The following is a 17629-nucleotide window of genomic DNA, read 5'->3' on the forward strand; positions in this document are numbered from 1 at the left end:
ATGAAACCACTGGGAAAGATTGTACTAGGATTTGGAGTGTGGTGCCACCAGTATGCAGATGACACCCAGTTCTGTTTCTCATCAGCTGAGTCAGTAGAAGTCCTCAACCAGTTCTTGGAGAACAGTTGTGGTAGTGGGGTGGAAGAGGGGCAGGAAGCTGAAGCTCAGTCCAAACAAGCCTGAGGTACTGTTGGCCAACAACAACAAAGCTGCTCAAGGACTGGGGGATCAGCCCGTCCTGGAAGAGGTTGCACTCCCCCTGGAGGAGCAGGTTCATAGCTTGTTGGTGGTGCTTGCATCCTGGCCTGTTGGTGGAGTCTGAGTGTTGCTCTGTGGCACTTAGCACTATTTATCCACTTTGGCTGGTATGCCAGCTATGTCCATTCTTTAAAAAGTGTGATTTGGCCACAGGGATCCATCACATCCATGGTAGATTACTCTAATCAGCGTGCCCCAGTTTATTTTGCACCCTAGGCGAGGATCCCTTCTGGTCTCTCCCCCCCCCCATGCTGCTGCTCCTCCTGAGAAGTTAGCTGGCCAAAAAGGTGGTGACGGTTGTCACCCGGTCAGAGCCAGCAGGGGGGCTTTTGGGGGGCGGGTGCAGTTTGGTGCCCCTCATCAGGATACCTGGAGAAGAGGCTGACCGGCGGGGTGTTCAAAAGCCATCCTTCCCCCGGCCCTGCTGCTGCTGCTCCTGGCGCAGCTGCCAGTCCCCCGGGCATGAGGAGGAGGAGGAGAAGCACTCGCGTGCCGCTGGGAAGCCGAGGGGGCAGGCAGGGAGACGTTTGCCAGCCAAAGAGGTGGCGGGCGGCAACGGTGGCTGTTACCTGGCCGCGGAAATGCAATGGTGGAGGGGGCTTTTGGCGGGGGGGGGGGCAGTTTGGCGCCCCTAAGGGCCAGCGGGCTCTAGGTGAATGCCTAGTTCACCTAGTGAGCGAGCCAGCCCTGACTCTCATTTGCTTTACTTGGGGCTGCCTTTGAAAATTGTCTGGAAATTTCAGTTGGTGTATAATTTGGCAAACAGGTTATTGTGGGGAGCTGGATATAGGGATTTTATCACCCCTGTACTAAAAGATTTGCACTGGCTGCCCATCTTTTTCCAGGCGCTATTCAAGGTACTGGTTCTTGCCTTTAAAACCCTAAAAAGGTTGGGGCCAGGGCATTTGGACTGCCTCCAGCTGTATGATCCAGCCTGCCAGTGAAAATCCTCTTCTGTAGCCCTGCTCTCTGTGCCCCAAAATCCAGAGGTGAAGGCAAGTGGTGACCAGAGAGAGAGCTTTTTCAGTGGTGGTGCCTCACCTTTGGAATGCTCCCCTGTGATGCTCACTTAGCACCTCACTTTCTTTTAGGTGCCAAGCTAAAGCATTCCTTTTTGCTCTGCTTTTAACTAAGAGGTTTTATCTCAAACATTTTGTGCTCTGCTTTTCGCCCAAGGTTTGTTTTATTTACATAATTTTAAGCTGCTTGGCGTGTATTTTATGCTTTTACAAGCAGGGGATCAGCAAGAATTTGTGGGGGGCACCTACTCCCTCCTCTTTCCCTCTCCTGGAAGCTCCCATAGTCTCTCCCCTTTTCCTGCTTCCTTCTCTCCTTCCCACTTGCTACCTAACCTACTTTTTTCTGTACCCCTCTCTTCAGCTTGCCCTTCTTCTCTCCCCCTGACAGCTTATCCCAGGGGAAAGTCTGGCAAGGTTGCACAGTGGCTGCTGGCACTGGGCTCGAGCCAAGTTGTATTTGGCCAGTTTCCCAGTTGGGAAAGATTGAAGGTCAAAGAACACGGGGACGGCAAAGGATGAGATGGTTAGACAGTGTCATAGATGCAATGAACATGAAATTGAGCAAACTTCAGAGGATGGCGGAAGACAGGAAGGCCTGTCGTGATCTCGACTGTGCGACTGAATAACAACAAAGTTGCATTTTAGTTGCTGCCACCAAGCCCAACTGTGAAGCAGCCGCCACCACCAGACTCAGTTGTGTGGTGGTTATTGCCACTGTTTTCACGCTGAGCTCAGATGTACAGTGGCCACCATCACCAGGGTGGGCCAAGTTGTGTAGTGAGTCTCTGGTGGTCACTGCCAGGCCTGTCCCCAGCAAATCCACCTCTGGATGGGGTCAGAACTAGGGAGGGAGACTGGACCTTTTCCAGAGTTGTTTTGCCTGCAAAGGTCTTGCTTTACAGAAACCAAGGCTTGGAAGTCTCAGCAATATTGTTGTGATTGTATATAGGGTTGCCAGGTCCTTCCAATCAGCTGTCAAGGGTCAGGGGGTGTGCTTACCAGGAGCAGGTAGGAATGTCTGGCATTTCAGCAATGTGCCTATGTGACCCAGAAGTGATGTAGGCATGTCAGGGATGCAGGGGGAGATGCTCTGTTTTTTTTTTTTTGGCAAAACTCTATGGTAGAATTAGCTTCTACCATAGAGTTCTTGCCCCCAAACCAGAAAGTCGCCCCCAACTTCCAGGCCACATAGGGATGTTGCTTTAATTTCCGGTGTTGTTCTCTTGGGGAGGGGTAATTCCCCTCTGCCAGCCATGGATTGGTGGGGCCTGGCAGCAGGAGACCCCCCCCCCCGATGGGTCTTTCATTCCTAATTGCATAGCAGCCTCCAAAATGGACACTGAAAGCCCATTGTTTTCTTAGAGCTACAGGCATTGTTTCTATTACTGGAGGAGGGGTAATTCCCCCAAGAGATATATATTTTTAAAGACTTCAGCTTTTTCTGCAGCCTGGGACTTCTTTCAGGTTTCCATCTGTTCCTAGCTCCACTTTTCAGATCTGTTGCAAAATGCAGAATCTTTACAGTGTGGCTTGGAACTGAATATATGATGCCCTGGCTTATGTTAATGTCATCAGCTTGTTTTTTAATGGCTTGTTTTAATGGTGTAAGTTTTTTTAGTGATTTCTTTAATGGCTCTGTTTAATGGTTATTTTTACTGGTTTTGTTCTGTTGTCTTAGTTGTATGCTGCTTCAACAGGTCTCTGAAGAGGTGGTATATAAATATTCTAAATAAATAGACAATCCATACAGTTGTTTCAGGTGCAACAGAGGCTCTTTGATATAATACTCCCTCTGTTATCTCTGATTTCAGTTCCAGCAGCTGTCACAAATCTGAAGGTCACAGAAAGCACCACTGGACGCCTGTCATTTAACTGGACTGCTTCTCAGGGAGAGCTGGACAAATATGACATTTTTCTGTACAATCCAGATAAGTCTCTTCAGGATAGAGTTTCAGGGGAACAAAGTCTCCAACAGTACTCTTTCCGGAACTTAGTGCAAGGCCGGTTGTATAAAATGGTGATTGTTACCCACAGTGGCGATCTTACTAATGAAACATCCATCCTTGGGAGGACAGGTAATGGACTGATGTTTCAGCACCAAGATGGGCTTTGTCAATAATTATTGTCAACTTTAATTGTGTGAAACTATTACTAGTAGAGTTGCTAGTTCTCTGACAAGGTCATAATGAGCCCTAAGCTTAACACATACAGACACAAAGTTTGAGCATTTCCAAGTGTCATGCAAGACATCAAAGGTAAGACAATATAGATGGTAACCACCATTCTGACTGAAGGCATGTGTCTGATACATGGCCATGGAATTTAGTGTCTGATGTCAAGCTTGCCATGCTGAGAAGCTCAGCTTTCATTTTGAATGGACAATATGTTTTAGTTATTACAGATCTTGGGGAAATGTGTAGGTGTTGTGTGTGAAATCAAGAAAGCTAAAGGGAAGGCTAAGCAGCAAACTGAATGGTCAGGATGAAAGATTCAGTGCCATGAATTCTCCCCACTACTCTTCTGTGGCCAGTCTTTTCTGGCTACTTCTTCTTAAATATTACATTAGTAAGAATCATTATCTGTCGCTTACTTAAATAAAGTCATACGATGGAAATGCCTAAATCCTAACCATCTTTCAGGGAAAAAATCTAGGATGATTAAACTTGGCACATTTATCATTCTTCTACAGGTAGTAAAGGATGGGAACTTCTAGGACGAAGAGCATCCAAATTTAAGAAAGCTGTTAATCTTTGGTGGATTTTAACTAGGGAAATTTAATCTTGAAGGTTTTGGATTTTCCAATGGACGTACTCTAACCCTAAAAATCCCAAACATTAAAAAAAATTCAATGTGAGGAAGGTCACAGAAATTAAAAAGAAGAGATCTACATTGCAATTTCTAATTTGCAATATTCAGGGAATAAGATTCAGGCTCATGGGCCTCCCATTGGTTTCTGTGAAAGGAGAAGTTTCACATATAAGAGAATTTCTTATTTTGCTTCCAGAGTGTATTCCTGATTAGAAAATAGGATGCAGAAGCTGTGTGGAGTTTAATTTGTGTTTTTGGCACTACTGGGCCACAGTAACTAAGGATACAGCCATGCATCTCATAATTGCTGTTTGGGCAGCCCAGTGTGAAAGTGACCTGAGCCAGCCGGATGATAAAATGAGTGAAAGTCAAGTAAATTAGTAAGGAAATTCACCAGTGATTTTTTTTTCTGAAGTGAATACTGTGTAAGTGCACAAAACTTTGCTTATGGTCTCGAAATGGCCCTTGGCAGTTGAACAGTGATTGTCAGTATGAAAAAAGGTTTGTAATTTTAAGTTTTAGAATTGTATTTAATTAAATACAGTTTTCACTACCTGTTTCAATCAAAAGAAAAATCAAAAGACAGGTGGCTTATTTTTCTTTTGCCCATTTCTATTTTGTCTTCATAAGGTGACCATAATTGATCTTCTCCTTTACACATCCTAATAACAAATGGATGAGGATGCACCGTAAATGCCCACTGATTCTTTTTTATGATTATTATTTTTTTAGTTCCTGCTCCAGTTAACAATCTCAGAGGATCCAATCAGAACAAGACAGAAAGTCTGTGGTTTAACTGGAGCCCTGCACTGGGAGACTTTGATCACTATGAACTGGATCTTTATAACCCAAATGGCTCACAGAAGGAAGCACATTTTGTTAAAAACTTGACAGAATGGTGCTTCCAGGGCTTAGTCCCTGGCAGAAAATATGCTCTTGTTGTTGTTACCCATAGTGGTAAGCTGACCAATACAGCAAATGCTGAAGGAAGAACTGGTAAGGAACTCAAGTTTCTTTCATTTTTGCTTTATTGCTGCCATCCATTGCCTTTTCCTATTGTCTGGTTGCTTCAGCATTGTAAGAGAGATTTTATATTGACTGGTTAAAGACATAGGAATGTTTGGACGAGTCTGTACAATTAGGGTATTTCTAAGTCTCATGTCCTGTTCCTTTGTGATCACAGGGAAATAGGAAACAACTAGATAAGATGTGAGCCAGTTTGGTGTAGTGGTTAAGTGCGCAGACCCTAATCTGGGAGAACCGGGTTTGATTCCCCACTCCTCCACTTGCGCCTGCTGGATGACCTTGGGCGAGCCATAGTTCTGGCACAGCGGTTCTTGAAAAAGAGCAGTTTCTGTCAGAGCTCTCTCAGCCCCACCTACCTCACAGGGTGTCTGTTGTGGGGAGGGGAAGGGAAAGGAGTTTGTAAGCCACTCTGAGACTCCTTTGGGTAGTGAAGGTCGGGGTATAAATCCAATGTCTTTTCTTCTCTTCCTCTTCTTCATTTCCTTTAAAAAGCATTGATAGTCAGGGCCGTGCATAGTTGCAGTCTTATAGTACACATAAAGCAGAAGGGTAGGAAGGAATATTTTGTGCAAAAGTAAACATGCTGAGAATCTAGTCATTCTTTTTTTCCTGGCCATTATTCCCACCCCCCTTTTTTTGCTAAATAAATGAGGAGTCCATTTGCACCTTAAAGTCCTAATTTAAAAAAAAATCAGCATAAGCATTTGTAAGTCAGAACTCACTTCATCAGATGCACTGAACTGTTCAGTTAGGCAGATATATTTATACTGAAAGCTGCAAACAACAAAAGGTGATACACCAAATATGTGAGCAGGGGTGGTCTTGGTCACTTTGATGGAAGGAGGAATAGAATAAAAAGAGCAGGTTCCTGCCTCTGTCAGTCACATCTGCTCACAGCAGGGACCACTCATGCTTGTCTCATCTGGGGCTCAGGCAGCTGACTCAGCAGTGGCCACTTGTTCCCACTCCATCCAAGGCTCAGGCAGTCAGCTTCCAGGAATGGCTCCCATGGGCCTCACACAAGGGAAGGGTGCCCCTTGCTTGGCCCTGGTGGGGTACTGGAGGCGGTGATTTTGGGGGCCCTTCCTGGACTTTTGCCCAGTAACTCATGATTGTTAAGATTGCTCCTGTATATGTGCAACACCTGGTGGAGTCTTTGAAGATAAGCATATGGAGCAGAGGTCCATCAGTGGCTATTAGCCACAAGGTATAGATAGGGGCTCTGGGGCAAGTGATGCTCTGTCTTCTTGGTGCTTGGGGGGGTCAACAGTGGGAGGGCTTCTAATGTCCTAGTCCCACTGGTGAACCTCCTGATGGCATCTGGTATTTCTGGCCACTGTGTGACACAGAGTGTTGGACTGGATGGGCCTTTGGCCTGATCCAACAGTATGTTCTTAACTCAGTTAAGTGATTGAATAAGATGACCTATTGTCAGGGGATACATTAGCTGTGACATGCTGCTCCTGCCCCCGCTTATGATTAGCAAAAAAAAAAAAATCAATGATACTAAATAGGCAAGTGTATGAAAGTTTGCTTAACACCTACAACTTACGTAGTTCGGGGAAAAAAACCTTTTTGTGCCATAGAATGCAAAATATAAACAGGCTGTCCAGCCAGAGAATAGGGTAGGCAAAGACACAGGAAGACACAGAGGAAGGTCCATTATTAGATTCTCCCAGTGTTTGCAGAAAGTTAATAGCTGTTTCACAGGGGTAGGGAGGGCTTAATTCTTGTACACCCTGGCATGATTCTGTTAATCAAAACTGCCCCTTATCCATGCACTTATTAGCCCTGGAAGGGGAAAAGACAGGCACTTTCTCTATGACAGTCTTTTTTCTCTTTTCATAGCAAATAATATTGTGTGGGGAGGAGTTTCAGTTGGTGAAGCCATGCAGGCAGGAAGGGTTAAAACCTTCTTGCCTCTCTGGCAATATAATTCTGATATGAACTGGGGCCTCACATGGCAGCTATTAGTCTTTCAAAGACAATGGAAGGATTCAGTCATGGATTCCAAGAACTCAATAGGAGGTTATAGGGTGGGGCTGGGAGAGAGGGTGTCACCTCGACACCCCTTGATATGTGGGGTCCCTCAGGGGGCAATCCTCTCCCCAATGTTGTTTAACTTCTACATGCACCCCCCTCACCCAACTGGTGCAGAGTTTCAGGCTGAGTTATCAGTACATTGATGGCACTCAGCTGTATCTGTTGATGGGCAGGTGGGCGAATACCGCCCCAGCTATTTTGGCCAAGGGGCTAAGACACCATTTCATTCATTTCATTTCATTTATTAGATTTATATCCCGCCCTCCCCCGTAGGGCTCAGGGCGGCTTACATAGTAAAAGATCTTACCATAGTAAAACATCAATTTAAATTACATTTAAAACAGGTTATACAGTTTAAAAACAATAAATATAATACATTAAAGTGCTCAACAATCTCAGCGCCGGAGCCTCGGGAGATGTCAACCGCATCCACTTCCAACACCCTGGTAGGCATTCCATGTCCTTAATATTGGGTGTCAATTCCGGTGTTTCTTCATTCCATCCTAGGGCCCTTCCCCCCCCCCGAAAGTTGGAGAAATCAAGGGAGCGTTCCATGCAAAGCTGGCCATGATAAAGGACAAAAACGGTAGGGACCTAACAGAAGCAGAAGAGATTAGGAAAAGATGGCAAGAATACACAGAAGAACTATACAAGAAAGACCTCGATGTCCTTGACAACCACGACGGTATAATCACTGACCTCGAGCCAGACATCCTGGAATGTGAAGTTAAATGGGCCTTAGAAAGCATTGCTAACAACAAAGCTAGTGGAGGTGATGGTATTCCAGCTGAGCTATTCAAAGTCTTAGAAGATGATGCTGTTAAAGTGCTGCACTCCATTTGCCAGCAAATTTGGAAAACGCAACAGTGGCCACAGGATTGGAAAAGGTCAGTATACATTCCAATCCCAAAGAAGGGCAATGCCAAGGAATGTTCAAACTATCGCACAATTGCACTCATATCACACGCTAGCAAGGTCATGCTCAAGATCCTACAAGCTAGGCTTCAACAGTACGTGGATAGAGAACTACCAGAAGTACAAGCTGGGTTTCGAAGAGGTAGAGGAACTAGAGATCAAATTGCCAACATTCGCTGGATTATGGAGAAAGCAAGAGAGTACCAGAAAAATATCTACTTCTGCTTCATTGACTATGCTAAAGCTTTTGACTGTGTGGATCACAACAAACTATGGCAGGTCCTTAAAGAGATGGGAGTACCAGACCACCTCACATGTCTCTTGAGAAACCTGTATAAGGGCCAAGAAGCGACAGTTAGAACCGGATATGGAACAACTGATTGGTTCAGCATAGGAAAAGGAGTACGACAAGGATGTATATTGTCGCCTTGCTTATTTAATATATATGCAGAGTACATCATGCGAAATGCTGGCCTGGATGAATCACAAGCGGGAATTAAGATTGCTGGGGAAAAGATCAACAACCTCAGATATGCAGATGATACCACTCTAATGGCTGAAAGTGAAAAGGATCTAAAGAGCCTCTTGCTCAGAGTAAAAGAGGAGAGCGCAAAAGTGGGCTTGAAGCTCAACATCAAAAAAACTAAGATCATGGCATCCGGCCCCATCACTCCTTGGCAAATAGAAGGGGAAGCTGTGGAAGTAGTGACAGACTTCACGTTCCTGGGATCCCAGATCACCGCAGACTGTGACAGCAGTCATGAAATTAAAAGACGCCTGCTCCTTGGGAGGAAAGCGATGGCGAACCTAAACAGCATGATAAAAAGTAGAGACATCACCCTGCCAACAAAAGTCCGCATGGTCAAAGCAATGGTATTCCCAGTAGTCATGTATGGCTGTGAGAGTTGGACTATAAGGAAGGCCGAGCGCCGAAGAATAGATTCTTTTGAACTATGGTGCTGGAGAAGACTCTTGAGAGTTCCTTGGACTGCAAGGAGATCAAATCAGTCAATCCTCAAAGAAATCAACCCTGACTGTTCCCTGGAAGGCCAGATAATGAAACTGAAGCTCAAATACTTTGGCCACCAAATGAGAAGGGAGCACTCACTGGAGAAGACCCTGATGCTGGGAAAGATTGAAGGTCAAAGAAGACGGGGACGGCAAAGGATGAGATGGTTAGACAGTGTCAGCGATGCAACGAACATGAAATTGAGCCAACTTCGGAGGACGGCGGAAGACAGGAGAGCCTGGCGGGAGATTGTCCATGGGGTCGCGAAGAGTCGGACTCGACTGTGCGACTGAACAACAACAACAAGAGAGACCCATCAACAGTCTGGCCGCAGCATTCTGCACCAGTTGCAGCCTCCGGATTTGCAACAAAGACAGCCCCATGTAGAGAGCGTTGCAGTGGTCTAGTCTCGAGGTGACCGTCGCGTGGATCACTGTGGCCAGATCATCCCGATCCAGGTAGGGGGCCAACTGCCGCGCCCGCCGAAGATGGAAAAAGGCGGACTTGACAGTGGCTGCCACCTGGGTCTCCATTGTTAAGGCAGAGTCCAGGTGTACTCCCAAACTCCGAACCCCAGACGTAGGCACCAGAGGCACCCCATCGAAGGTCGGGAGAGGGAGCCCCATCCCTGTCCCGGTCTGACTCAGGCCCAGGACCTCCGTCTTTGCCGGGTTTAGTTTCAATTGACTCAGTCGGAGCCAACCAGCCACAGCTTCAAGTGCCCGATACACGTCATCAGGACCCGAGCCCGATCGGCTGCCCAACATCAGATAGAGCTGGGTGTCATCCGCATATTGGTGACACCCCAGCCCATAACTCCGGATAATTTGGGCAAGGGGGCGCATATAGATGTTAAATAGCATTGGGGACAGCACAGCCCCCTGTGGCACCCCGCACTCAATGGGGATACCTATGGGAGCGCTGATCCCCGAAAGCCACCCTTTGTCCCCGACCATAGTAAGTTGGATGGTTGAAACAGAGCTGGCTGAGACGGAATCCATCAAAGATGGAGGTTCTGTAACTGGGAAGGGGAGATTCAGGCCTGGGGTGCCTCTAACTCCTGGCTCTTGACATGGTGCCTCTAACACCGGCACCGAATGTCAAGAGCCTGGGTGTGTTTCTGGATGCCTCCTTATCGATGGAGGCCCAGATCACAAATGTTGCCAAACTGGCCTTCTTCCAGCTGCACTAGATCAGGCAACTGGCCCCCTTCCTGTCTCGCCCTGACCTAGCCACAGTAATCCATGCAACAGTCACCTCCAGGTTAGACTACTGTAACTTGCTCTATGTAGGGCTACCCTTGAGACTGACCTCAAAATTACAATTGGTCCAGAATGCAGCAGCGCAGGTTCTTACTGGAACCCCACTGACAGCACACATCGAACCGGTGCTCTGCCAGCTACACTGGCTCCAGGTTGAACACCAGATCAGGTTCAAAGTCTTAGTACTTCAAGGTTTAAACAGTCTAGGACCAGTGTATCCAGGGGTCATTTCGTAGAAAAAGAGGTGCAGGAGCTCATTAGCATAACTCATTAGCATAACTTATTTGCATATGCCACACCCCCTGACATCACCGGAAGTGTGTCAGAAGGCAACACCCACTGCTCAGGCTCCACTGGACTCGCAGAGGAGGGAGAGCTTGTACCTGAATAAAACTTGGTCTTAAAGGTGCCACTGGACTGTCTTGAAGGGGGGGTGCTCTGCAGCTTACCTGGCTGCTTCTTGCTTTGACTGAGGGCTGCTGGGAGCAGGGGGTGGAGCTTGTTGCATGTGCCCGCCCCCTGGGGTCTTTACTGCCGGAGCTCCGCTCCTGTGCGCTCCTGCAGGAAATGACCCCTGAGTGTATCTATGGGACCGCCTCTTCGGGTATATCCCCCAAAGTGCATTACACTCTGTGGTGAAGAACCTTCTGATGATCCCTGGCCTCAACCAGAACCAGGGCTTTTCCAGCTCTGGCACTGAACTGGTGGAACTCTTTGCTGAATGACATCTATGCCCTGCAGGACCTAGTGCAGCTCCACAGGGCCTGTAAGACAGAGATGTTCCACCAGGCCTATGGTTGAGGACAGCAACAGTTTTCCAGTGAGCCTGACTCTCCTTCTTTCCTCTCCCCCCACAGAGTTAAGGATATTAATTGGTTTATTAGTGCCATCTGAAAGTGAAATTGGAATGGCATTGAATGGTTTTACTGCTTTAATTTGTTCTTAACTTGACTTGTAAGTGTGTTACTAAAATGTTGTTCACCACCCTGAGCCCTCCTTGCAGGGGAGGACAGTGTCTGGACCACAGACAAACACTCTCCCGTTCTCTGGTGCTGAACTCACAGCCACCTGGGACCTTGGGGTTCATACTGGGTCCTGGTCCTTTGCTGAGGCTCTTTTACATCCGGGTTCCTCTCAAGGATGCAGACAGACACTCAACAGACACTCCCAGTGTGGTGGGTTAAAAATACCTCTGCATTTATTCGAATCCTTCAAATAACTAAGAGTGTTTGTTCGGCAGAAACCACTAACGAATTACAGCAATGGCAAAAAAACTGACACTATACTTGCACTGGGCAGAGGCTGAGCCCGAAGCATTAACTCCTTGGTGACTTCCTTCACTGGGGTAATCTTGCGACCTGGCTTTCTCACCCGAAGGCTTAAGAAAGAGAGTCCACTCCCACGGGCATAGTCCACAGCATTTCAGGTTGCGGTCCTGGAGGCCTCTGTTTGTTTCCTGCGTGGCTACTGCCCCCCTGGCAGCTATGTAAAGGCATCTTATCATCTGGTCAAGGCCATCAGGTGTTTTTAATTAACGCTCAGCCCAAACAGGCTGCAACCAACCCGTGAAAACGTATAGCTTGGTCGCATTAATGAAAGCCTGAGATCTGTAAATTCTAATCCTTACAGACAGTCTACAAGATGAACATATAAATAAATAAATAAAATAGGCAGGACATTCTCTGTCAGCTTCAACCCTCCAGCAACCCATTTGCATCGAGGGGATAATAATATTAAAACATGATAATTTGTGGGTAAGGGCTACAGAATAGCTGTGATGGTCCACAGTAGAACAGCTATCTGACAGAGGTTTCGGAAGATATCTGACAATGTGAGCCTTGACTCTCAAAGGGTTGTACCCTGAAAATCTTGTTGGTCTTGAACAGTGTAATATGCTATCAAATACTATTATTGTTGTTTTTATCATCATCATCATCTATGTGTCAGATATGCAAGTGAAACAGATTATGTATTTTTCCCATTTTTTCACTTTTTCTACAGCACCAGTCCCTCCAAATTCTGTATCATTTGCTGATGTCACAAATACCTCCTTATCCATCACATGGTTAGGTCCTCCTGACTGGACGGATTATGATGACTTTGAATTGCAGTGGACCCCAAGAGATTCTCTCAATATCTTCAATCCTTACAGCAGTAGCAAATCAAAAGGACGAATTGTGTATGGCCTCCACCCAGGACGACTATATCACTTCAGTGTCAGAAGTGTCAGTGGCCCCATTCGGAAAACTTACAGTGAATCACTATCTGGAACTGTGAGGACAAGTAAGGTCCCAGTTTGAAGCTTAGGAACTATATCAGAACATCAGCCTGTATGCCACAACTTGTTTCAAAGGCTTAAGAACTCTTAAGTTTTCTTAAGAGGAGATGGAAATTTCCAGTTCCCCCTTCTCACTGCAAACACCTGGCTTTACATCCTAGACTGTTCCTGAGTGCTGTCCTCAGGAACAAAATCTGGGGAGACACATGGGGCTGCAGGGAAAGAAGATGAAATCAGCAGCAGGGATGGGCACAAACTGATGAACTAAAATTCATCACAAATTTTGGGTGGTTTGTGGTTCATGAAGGTTTGTGAGCTGAAGAGCTGCCACAAACTTCTACAAAGTTTGATGCAGTTTGTGGCAATTCATGAAGAGCAGAAAACAGATGTTTAAATGGCTCCAAGCCATTTAAATTCCTGCTTTCTGCTCTTCACATAAAACAGCTCAGCTGGTTGGTTTAAATGGCTCAGAGCAAACCACTGGTTTCTCCTCCCTGTATAAAGCAGTGGGGATCGCTGCAAGAAGCTGCAAGGAGCTGAAAGCAGGGGGTGAAATGGCTGGGAGGTACCCCCTGCTTTCCGCTCACTGCCAAAAGCCACAGTGAGTAGAAAGAAGGGGTTTAAATGACTCATGAACCAATAAAATTGGTTCAGTTCATGAACCAGCATGTCTGTTCATGGTTCAGTTTGTGGTTCAGCCATGAACCATGAAGTGAACTGCAAAAATACAGTTTGTGCCCATCCCTAATTAGCAAGAATTGCTGCTCTGCTCTTAAGAAGCTTTCTTGCTCTTTATTCAGAACTGTGTGGGTAAATATAGGCCTTGATGAAGCAACCTGGTATTTTGGATAAGTTTATGTTTGGTAGCAAATGCACTAATGGTTGCATTTCTAGATGAAGTTTCTGCAATATCTCATTTTACAGAGGAGCTCACAGCTTCCTCTAATTGGTATCTGCAATCCAGCAGTATTAGTGAGACTCATAACCTAACTTATTTCAAAGAACTGTTGCAAAGATCTAATGGGACAGCACCATATATGCCACCCTGTGCTTCTTGGATGAGGGATGGGCCATAAATGTGGCAATTAGATTAACAGTGTGCTCTTGAGAAGCCCGCTGTCACCCTCAATTCATTATCAGCAAAATCATACTATTAGACTGCCCTGAGGACAAACAAAGAGATACCATAAAGGGTTTTGCCAATTTAGAAATGTTGTCTAAATTATAAGTACCAGTAGATGTAGAACACTAATACCATAGACTGTGTTCCAGAGAACTCAAGAAATATGGTAACTATCTGATCAGCTAGCCTAAAGAAAATCTAGCATTACAACATTAGTGTCTGAAATTGTAATACCCTTTTAAAATTAATTTTCGCTTTAATATATTTGGATTCATTCTTGTACCACAAAGTGAGCATAAGATATCACTCAAAATGTTTTTTCTATGCTACATCTGCTTTGATTTGAAGGACCAGACAAGATACAAAGTTTGCACTGCCGGCCACAGACCTCTACTGCCATTGCATGTTCCTGGATCCCTCCTGACTCTGACTTCGATGGTTATAGCATTGAGTGCAAAAAAATGGATACTGAGGAGATCGAATTCTCCAAAAGAATAGAGAAAGAGAAATCTGTGCTTAATATCATGACCCTAGTGCCTCATAAAAGATACTTGGTGTCCATCAAAGTTCAGTCAGCCGATATGACCAGTGAAGTGGTAGAAGACAGTACCATCACTATGATAGATCGTAAGTCTTTCTGCATAAATTAGTTTGCAAGCGTGGTATAGTGGAGAGGGGGGCAGCTTCCAGTGTGTGACAGAAGACTTTGAAATGAATGGCATGTGGCCAGAATGTAGAACATCTGCTCTGTTGCATTCAGTGCATATTATAATACTTCATATGAGTTTCAAAGTACTGAGTGTATTTTTAATTGCTAAACATTCTCTTGACTCATGCTTCAAGAGTCACAGACAGGTTTTATATTCTAATCTGTCAGCAAACTCAATCAACTCTTTACCTTCCATTTGCAAATGGCTCTTTTCATCTTTTCCTCCCCTTTTTTCTTTTTGGTCCTTTCTTTCATCCTTTGTTGGCTTCCTGTAGCCCTCCAAACAAGATAGCTGGAGATGGGTTCCTTCCTACAGTTATGAAGGAGGAGATCTAGCTTCTCTCAAGTCTTTCTCCCTTCTTCTCTCAGGTGCACTTTTGCTTATTGCAGTGAGTGTTAAGGAGAAGAATTGCTTCTCTGAATCCACATCAGTTTAACCATTTCCCCTTCATGGCAAATAACAAAATGTTGTTAGTAGCAAATTACTGCTATTAGTTGAGCTGCTGTGATGTCATAGGTTGAGCAGCTTAGTGCTAAATATCTAAGTGCCATTTTTTCACAGAATGAACTAGCATTCATTCATCGATGAGCATTGTATTAAGGGTGGCATGGTTTATTGGTCAGCATGGGCTTTTGAACGATATTTCTTTGGTTCATTATCAAATGAGCAGTTTCAGAGCCATTTGATGAAAAAACACGGGGAACACTTGCTGTTCAAGTTTATAATAAGCAAGAAATCAGATGGCAGACACTATGGCCAGACGTTATTTAGAGGCCTCTATAATCCGTGACCCAGTGGAGGCCTCTATAATCCGTGACCAAGCATAGTCATTGAGTGGCCCACCAGAGCTCAATAAATCCCGTTTTTGCTGCAGGCTTGGAACTGCAGAAGGACAGGAATCGTCAATCACATCTCAGGTGGGCTGCATACAACTTAGTTGGTGACAAGCTGTTGTGCAGAGGTGAGGTATTGGTAGGACCATTTACAAGGCCATCCAAAGCAGAGTTACACACTTCTAAGCCCATGGACGTCAATGGACAGAAGGGTGTAATTCTGTTAATGTTGCCTATTGTCTGTCATTCTAGCTAACTGGAAACTGGATCACAAAAAGGGGGAGGATTTCAAATACATACAGTTTCAGCATTAAGCATATCCCATAAATAGCTGTACCAAATTCAGCCTTGAGAACTTCACCCAGAATTTACAGTCCATATATTTTTAAAAACCTGTATGCAGTCCTGGGAAGGACTGCAGGAAAACCTGTAAAGTAGCTAATTATGCTCTAATAATGCTGACCTGCATCTGCTTATCATCAGGCATTAGATAACTTTTGCTTGGGAAGGGAATGCCACCATATATGTATTCTGCTTGACTGAAAGATTGCATTTTATTGTACCTGTTATTGTAGTTACTAACAGTACAGTGAATTGTTTTTGTAACACAACTGTTCCATCATCTAGGCCCTCCACCCCCACCTCAACATATTCAAGTGAACAAAAAGGATGCAATTATCACCAAATCTTCCATTCACTTCACTTTCAACTGCAGCTGGTTCAGCGATACCAATGGAGCCGTGAAATATTTTACTGTGGTTGTAAGAGAGGCTGATGGTACGTTTTCATGCATTAATATGGTGCCTTTCTTATCATCTTCCACAATTGGTTGAGACACTGTAAATTTACATAAGATTTGCATAATTCCAACTGTAGTAATAGCATAGTATTTCACTTTTCCAATTACTCCTCTCTAGACAATGAAGAAATGAAGCCAGAACAATATCATCCTTTACCTTCTTACTTGGAATACAAACGCAACAACTCCATCCAAGTCTATCAAACAGATTATTTTGCAAGTAAATGCACTGAAAACCCGGACTCCAGTTCAAGGAGCTTTGACATTAAACTTGGAGCAGAGATGGAAAATCTGGGAGGAAAATGTGATCCCAATCAGCAGAAATATTGCGATGGGCCACTCAAACCCAGGACTGCCTATAGGTCAGATTTATTGCGGCAATCATGACACCAAAAGATGTGGCACATTATTTAGAACTATGCTCGCTAGGTACTGAAGCCATTTAAGCTGCTGTATATTAATAGCTACAGCTTCATGATCTTATCTCTGTTTGACTGTGCCATTTATAACAGCTTTCCCCCACTTTGTCTCATAGGTAATGTCTGAACTGTCCCTTCACCCATGTCTATGAATGCTGAAGTCTAATGTATTGAGTACTGACCTCTGTGAAGTGAGAGGCTGTGCCACTTTCACACTGATGTGTTTCTCCAATCTCTCTATGGAAAGTCCCAGATCCCAGAATCTTTCTAAGTGGTGTCCTGGAATATGAAAATAATAACACACTTATTGTAGATTATTCTGATACTGGGGACACAGCGGTTGGATCCAAACGTCTGCTGGCAGAAGGACACTTCTGCTGGTTGTGCCCTGACCCACAAATATGGCATTTCAGGTTGCACAGTGGGATGAAGAAATATAGGGGACCAGAAAAGTTCCATTCCATTTGGCACTTGGCAGTACCTCGGATCTAACTCAATATACATGACTGTTTCACTGTGGGGAACACAACTGGCATATCAAATCATGAGTTGGATTCCCTCCCTCCCCATTTTCTTTCCTGTTCTGAGATTTGTTCAGTTGTTACTTTCTGAACAGGAATCTCAGCCTGTTGTGACTTTCAGGGACGTCTCTTTGTCACATCAGGGAGACACCACAAGTAAATAAAACAAAGCTGTATTATAGTTATTTGACGACAGTATCTGCACCAGGTTTTAAAAAGCACACATCCTAGCAGAACTGGCCACCTTGCAGGAAAATTGTCTTCTGTGAAGTGACCCTTAGAAACTAATGATAAATGTGTCTTTGAGCCTTTTCTGTCCAATATTAGCTTTTTCCTCAGAAACTCTGTGGCTAGAAAAGCAATCCCCAAATGACTACAAGTTAGATCACAGTGGCTACATCTTCCCTTAAAATAATTATGTTGGTTTCTTCCACAGATTTTGAATTGAATGAGCTTATCAAATAGGGGCTGTGTATCAGGCTGAAGACTTGCTGGGCCAGCAAATAAGCATTTAGGATGAGTGTACTAAGTCTTTTGCCAACACAATATTAATCATGGTGGAGAATTTCAGAATTAGAGTGCCAGTTCTTTAGAAAAATGGGCCAG

General features: G+C 44.8%; 1 protein-coding gene across 1 annotated transcript in view; it reads left to right on the top strand.

Annotated features, from left to right (window-relative positions):
• The window catches only part of PTPRB (protein tyrosine phosphatase, receptor type B), a 118495-nt gene that overhangs the window by 68986 nt on the left and 31880 nt on the right, over window positions 1–17629 (top strand). Inside the window, exons 16-21 of the mRNA XM_015405701.1 lie at window positions 3089–3352; window positions 4818–5081; window positions 12342–12623; window positions 14090–14368; window positions 15912–16061; window positions 16202–16445. Of these exons, the coding sequence (XP_015261187.1) occupies window positions 3089–3352; window positions 4818–5081; window positions 12342–12623; window positions 14090–14368; window positions 15912–16061; window positions 16202–16445 (1483 nt within the window). The remainder of the gene's footprint in view (window positions 1–3088; window positions 3353–4817; window positions 5082–12341; window positions 12624–14089; window positions 14369–15911; window positions 16062–16201; window positions 16446–17629) is intronic.

The sequence above is a fragment of the Gekko japonicus genome, unplaced genomic scaffold, assembly GCF_001447785.1.
Source record: "Gekko japonicus isolate JY-2015 unplaced genomic scaffold, Gekko_japonicus_V1.1 scaffold53, whole genome shotgun sequence".
NCBI lineage: Eukaryota > Metazoa > Chordata > Lepidosauria > Squamata > Gekkonidae > Gekko > Gekko japonicus.